The sequence below is a fragment of the Peromyscus leucopus genome, chromosome 4 (assembly GCF_004664715.2).
Source record: "Peromyscus leucopus breed LL Stock chromosome 4, UCI_PerLeu_2.1, whole genome shotgun sequence".
Taxonomy (NCBI): Eukaryota; Metazoa; Chordata; class Mammalia; order Rodentia; family Cricetidae; genus Peromyscus; species Peromyscus leucopus.
The window spans coordinates 32,484,933-32,490,932 of NC_051066.1; the positions used below are offsets into that span (position 1 = coordinate 32,484,933).

General features: G+C 32.8%; 1 protein-coding gene across 2 annotated transcripts in view; it reads left to right on the plus strand.

The window, feature by feature from the left end:
- Galnt13 (polypeptide N-acetylgalactosaminyltransferase 13) overlaps nucleotides 1-5,149 on the plus strand; it is a 581,705-nt gene extending 576,556 nt beyond the window's left edge. For both annotated transcript variants that reach the window (XM_028874800.2, XM_028874871.2), the window contains one exon: nucleotides 4,395-5,149. In XM_028874800.2, the coding sequence (XP_028730633.1) occupies nucleotides 4,395-4,535 (141 nt within the window). In that variant the 3' untranslated portion in view covers nucleotides 4,536-5,149. The remainder of the gene's footprint in view (nucleotides 1-4,394) is intronic.
- Nucleotides 5,150-6,000: the final 851 nt, after the last annotated feature.

The window sequence follows — 6,000 nt, forward strand, 5'->3', positions numbered from 1 at the left end:
AACCTTGAAAAGGTAAATCCAGTGATTGCATCCATTATGCTGTCCACAAATTGGAGTTTACTTCAATAGAATTTATTTTTGGCATTGGCCTTATAGAATGTTTCAATCAACATTATTTAGTATTTCTCTGGGCTGGCCCTGGAGTGGATGATTTATATTCTACAACACTACCTTTCTTAAGCTTATATTTGGAAATAAGATACAGTCAGATGAAATTATTATGTTCACAGGGAATTTGATTTTTTCCTGCTCTTACTCTTCATGTTCTCTGCCATGCTAACTAATGAGTATGTCATTGCATGTGTGGATTCCTTCAAAAGTCTGGCTTAGGCCCATGAAAACATAAAACAAAATAATCTCAGCGTCTTCCTTGGTATCCTCTCAGGCTGGAGGCACACATATGAGGACACTAATATAACTGTGTGTTGATCAATTATTTTGAATAACCTCTCTCAAAACAACTCACTTGGCATTAAAATGTATTTATTATAAGACTATGAGAACAAAATTCTATCAAAAATAACTTTTGCCTGAAATGTTTCATCATCTGATGTCAAATTCCTCCTTAATAATCTGTCTTAACTCCATTTTATTTCTACTGAGTAAAGCTGATATTAAAGCCATTTGAAAGGCTGCCACTCACTGCTTCATGGATGCAATTATTGTGACGTGTGTCTCCCGTCCTTTTTCAGGAGAAATTGTATGTTGTCTGGGATGATTGATTTATTACTACCTTTGTACTTGATTTGTCATTATTCATTATTTTCTTTGTCAAACAGACCCACACTCTTGTTCACATAACCACGCAGTCCTGCCTCTCAATAAGCAAAGTGGCAGATGGCTCCCAACATCCTACCATGGAGACCTGTAATGATAGCACTTCGCAAAAATGGCTACTAAGAAACTATACAAGAGCAGAAGTTTTTAGACATATTTTTGGAAATCTTACTGATGATTTTTTTCTTTAATGGCTTGTAGAGGTTTGTTTCAGACTTCTTAAATATGCTTTAGTAATTTTAGTTATCAAAATCTGAAATTTTAATAAAACATTCTGTGGAGTTATTTTTCTGTCTTTTACTTCTTAGCTACTTATTAATTTGGAGTCTGGATATTTTAAGTAATAATTAGTCTATCTTTAACAAAAATGTATTTTCCAGTTTTTATTTCAAATATAGATATGTATATATATTTATATGTCTGTGAATATAATGGGTTAAATATATTGTAAAGTATTTATTTTGTTTTAACTCAACAATAACCATATCTATATCGAAACAGATGTGTGTCAAAGGTGAACATAACTAAATATAACATAGGCTAAAAATGACTTATTTTGGAACTTGGAAATTGTTTAAATTTGTTAAATTTTATTCAAATGGTTCAACTCTGTGTGTGCACCATTTCTTCAAATATTTTATAAATTACCATTGCTTTATTCTGAGACACTAAGTAAATCCTTTACTAAAAGCTAAGTTATCTTGAACAGTTCATGGAAAAGCCATATATACATGTCTTCTGTGGTTAGATAGGTGATTTAATTATAAGAATCAAAGCTCTTCAAAAGCATACATTTTACTTATCACTTTCATAATTTGTGACTATTTTCTCATTAAATAATTAAATGAATTTCTATTCAGTTGAAGTCAATAAGTAGCTGTGGGATATTTTTTTGCAAACAGGACAAATAAGAGCATTTTTGAATTCTTGGATTTGAGATATTTTTTTAAACCAATAAATAAGTGATTTTGCAATGTTAGCCGCTGGATGTGGGAACACCTGGGAGATTCCAGAGGTTTTCTGGTTCTAGTAAACCAGTAAAGCTACTGGCACACAATTGAGCTTCACTGTTTGTGTCACACCTAAGAACAGAAGCGAGGGGATAAGAGGGCAGAACAGGTATTGTTTGAATTAGAGTGCATTTGAGTGATGGACAACTCAGAGAAGAGAAGGAAATTTGGAGTAGCCAAGACCATTTGCATGAAGAGGAATTGTCACAAGACAATTTATATGTAATATCTGAGTTTGTTTTCTAAGCCTCCAAATGTTCTGTGTGCATGCCCAACAGAATGTTTGGGGTGTAAACATTTAATCTTATGAGTCTACCATTGAGAAGCATTCTCTCAGCAGGAGAGCCTGCATCGGTTCCCTCATCACTTCTTACAGCTTCTGGAAGCTAGCTAGCTTTTCCAAAGGTCACTTTCTGGCATAAGGTTTTGAGACCTCCATCTGGCAAATGAGGAAACCACCATGCTGAGTAAACTAATTCTCAAAGTAGATGATAGCTCCATGGAGACAGTGCCCAGGAACCAACTTACAAGTTTCTGTTCTTAGGAAGCCCACAGTATGATTCCTGTCAGGCATGTGCATGCACATTTTACAGGTCATTAAAAAAAAAAAAAAAAAAAAAAAAACATAAGCCATGTTGCCTCAACACATAGTTAACAGTTTTACTTTCACTTGGTTTCTAAGGTTCTACAGTTCATTGACTGTAGTTCAAATGTTTGATCAGAAGGGGAAGGAGAAGTATGAACATTTGTTAAATGTAACTCAGGATTTTCTAATGAAGGATTAGTCTTCAGAATCTTTTTAATGACTTCCCCCAGTTCAGTTAGCTAATAAAAGAAGGAAATGAATTTATACTCAGGAATACTTGAGTTTGAAATGTTTGACTTTCTAGTGTGCTGCATTAGCAGAGTTTTTTTGGTTGCTCATTTTGTTACCTTTGTGGAAGTAGGTTTTAACTACTAATAAGTTTTTTAAGGAGAATATTTACATATTGATTAGAAAGAACAATACTAGCTAGAAAGTTCTGAACTGACATTATTTGTATCATTAAAAAACTTTTTCTATATATTTTTTTAAAACTCTTTATTCTAATATGACAAAAGGTAATTGATCAAGTCATTCAACCACTGTAGGTGAATGTGAATACCCTACAATAAAGTAATGACAGTATATTGTATAAGTCAATGTGTGGTAACCTATTCAATAAATGCATAAATTCTATTTTTTAAAAAAGGAGCTATTAGAAGAATGCAATGGTAGGTGCTTTTTTGAAGGAGAATGTACACATAAGCTCACTCAAATTTGAGACAGAGATGATTTTCTTTGTTGCTGTTGATCTTACCTACAACTTCTTTTTTTAAAGGAAAATATTGTTTCTGTTCAGTTTTGTATCTGATTTTCAAACTGGCTAATTGTTGAATTTCCTGTCATCCTAAGAATAAACCAGCCATCTTCTTGCTATCTTAGGCAATTTCTTTTTTTCTTCATTTTTTTTACTAAAAATGGCTTGATACTCTGTATTAAAAAATGACAACAAAGGCCTCAATCTTGACATCACCTTCATTTTTAATCGCCTAGCCTTTTAATTTCCTGCTTGTGGTCAGAGCGACATTTTTCCCAGCATCCTGTCCTCTATTCTATCTTTTCTTACAGCAGTGAAGTACAGGATGAGTTATAGGTGTTTCTCTAAATGTTTAACACACATAGCCCCCAACATAATATCAAGAGTAAGAAAATATAAAAAAAGACGACTTTCCTAACTTTTAATTTTGGCAATTTATAAAAACATGTGTTTAGGATACAATTTTCAAGACTTACTTGCAAATCACCTCACATATGTGAGAGCATTTTAAGTTGGAGATCTTTTCCTGTGTTTCTGGGCATGGTCCATGAAATTAACAAAATAATATATAATTAATAGGTTGAAAGCATGTTGCTTTAAAACATGCTGGAATAGGAAGTCCCAGAAAGTGAATTTTATTGCAAATGGAAAGAAAAGCTTTGTGATAACTAAACACTATGCAATAATTATTAGAACTGTGAAGTTAATAAAATACATCATCATTGCTCTGTTTCAATTTAATATTGATAAATTTGTAGATTCTTAAATATGGTAAGCATCCCATGAAGTAAAATTGATCATTTCTGGCTATATTAATTGCTGGAATACAGTTAATGTCAAAGATACTAGAATCTAAGGTACGATAGCTTAGTAGTTCTTAACAGGATCATCTCTAGTCATTTTGTTCATCTGGATAACAGTTGTATGGTTGATTTCTGTGTTTATCAAATTATTGCTGACTAACACTAATATTTGTCACCATCAACTAATTTCCAAGGTCATAAATAAGCTTTTGACACAAATATCTGAATTTTCAGCAACCTGTAATAAATATCAGCCAAATTCTTTAACCACCTTCAAATAGTGGTGTATAGGAAATAACAAACCTTTTACATCAAACTTGTATATGTAACTTAGAGACACCTGTGCATAGTTCCTTTTAAAAACATGTTGTGTTACTGTACGATAAAATGATGTAGAATATTTTTGAAGAGCAGCTTTAATCTAATGTGCTAGTATGTTACTGATTGTTGTTTATCTTTTACAGAGACTCACTTTGAGACATGTTAACAGTAACCAATGTCTTGATGAACCTTCTGAAGAAGATAAAATGGTGCCTACCATGCAGGACTGCAGTGGCAGCAGATCCCAACAATGGCTGCTGAGGAACATGACCTTGGGGGCATGAAGACCGTTTCTCCCAAGACATGAAAGTCTCTACACTTTTGTTTATCCATTGTTCCCATTTGGTGAAAGTATTAACTTTGCCGAATTAAAAGTTTTAAAAATACTTTTAGTATTCTAAAACACAGTTGTTTATAATTCATTTTTAGGAATGTTTATTTCCCTACTAAAATTTGTATCTGATTGAAGAAGCACACAAAATATAATAGGAAACTGTTATTAAAACTTTGACCTGTTTGGAAAAAATACACCTTACATTTGCTTTTAAAATGTCTTCATTACCCTCTTGTCACAGGGTTACTTAGGGTTGTTTTATTTTGTGTTGTAATAATGATGGAAGGAGAGATCATGTAATGCCTTATACTATATCTTAATTATGAAATATCATTCATTGTTTTATAAAACGTTCTTTTTAGAAAAGTTTCATGGAACCATGGTGAATTTCTATGCTAACACTTGGGACAAATATGAAATCATTCATAAGCATTGAATTCATCACACAAAATGTTCAGACCAGGAAAAAAAATAAGGTTGCTACTAAATTTGTACATTATAAAATCATCATACCAAATAAAAACTTAACAATTCAATTTAAATAATAAATTTAAGTTAAATGATGAAAAGAATGAGTCAGACATTGAGGAGGACAAGAACAATACAAACTCCAAGAATTGCTGGGAGAAAATCTTCACTTCCAACTCAACCTGAGGACAGTCTTGCTCTGAGAGGTGGTCTCAGGATCTGAATCCCCAGCTGCCTTCCCTATCTCTATCTCTATCCAGCTGTACCTTTGCCCTTCACTCTAGAACTGTAGGTGAAGGATGAGCTTTTAGATTTCAATTTTAAACAATTATTAATTACTTTTAGTTCAGCCAGTGATGTCATTGGCACTTTGTATTTTATTTTTAAAAAGTATGGCACTATCATAAATTATTACTATGCTATAAAATCTAACAATGATCACCAGTAAACAAAATTCATTAAATTGATATTAATTAAACCACTAGACATGATTTGGCATCAAGTATGGCTCAGTCATAATTAGGACAATTACATGTGTTATTTCAACGTTAAAACCTCTTGGTTCACAGTGAATGAACCAATGTTACAAAAAACAAGATAAAAAACAGTGATGGGATATTAGTAAATTTTTTTATTTAATATCATTTTAAGTGGCCATATAGTTGTTGTACATGTATGTTTGATCTGTGTATCTAGCAGCTGGAGAAAAGGTATGGGGAGTGGAAATAGATGAAGATTCTTCAGAAGCAGAAAGCCTATTCTTTTGACCTTTTATTTTAATGATCTAGAAAAAGCATTAATTGGCTAACTACACCTCCTTTATCTCTCCATCTCTGATCTTTATCTCTGCCTTTCTCTCCTATGTCTCTCTCTCTCTTTGTCTCTCTCTGTCTCTCACCTTTCTCTCTCTCTCTCTCTCTCTCCCCCCCCCCCCCTCTCTCTCTCTC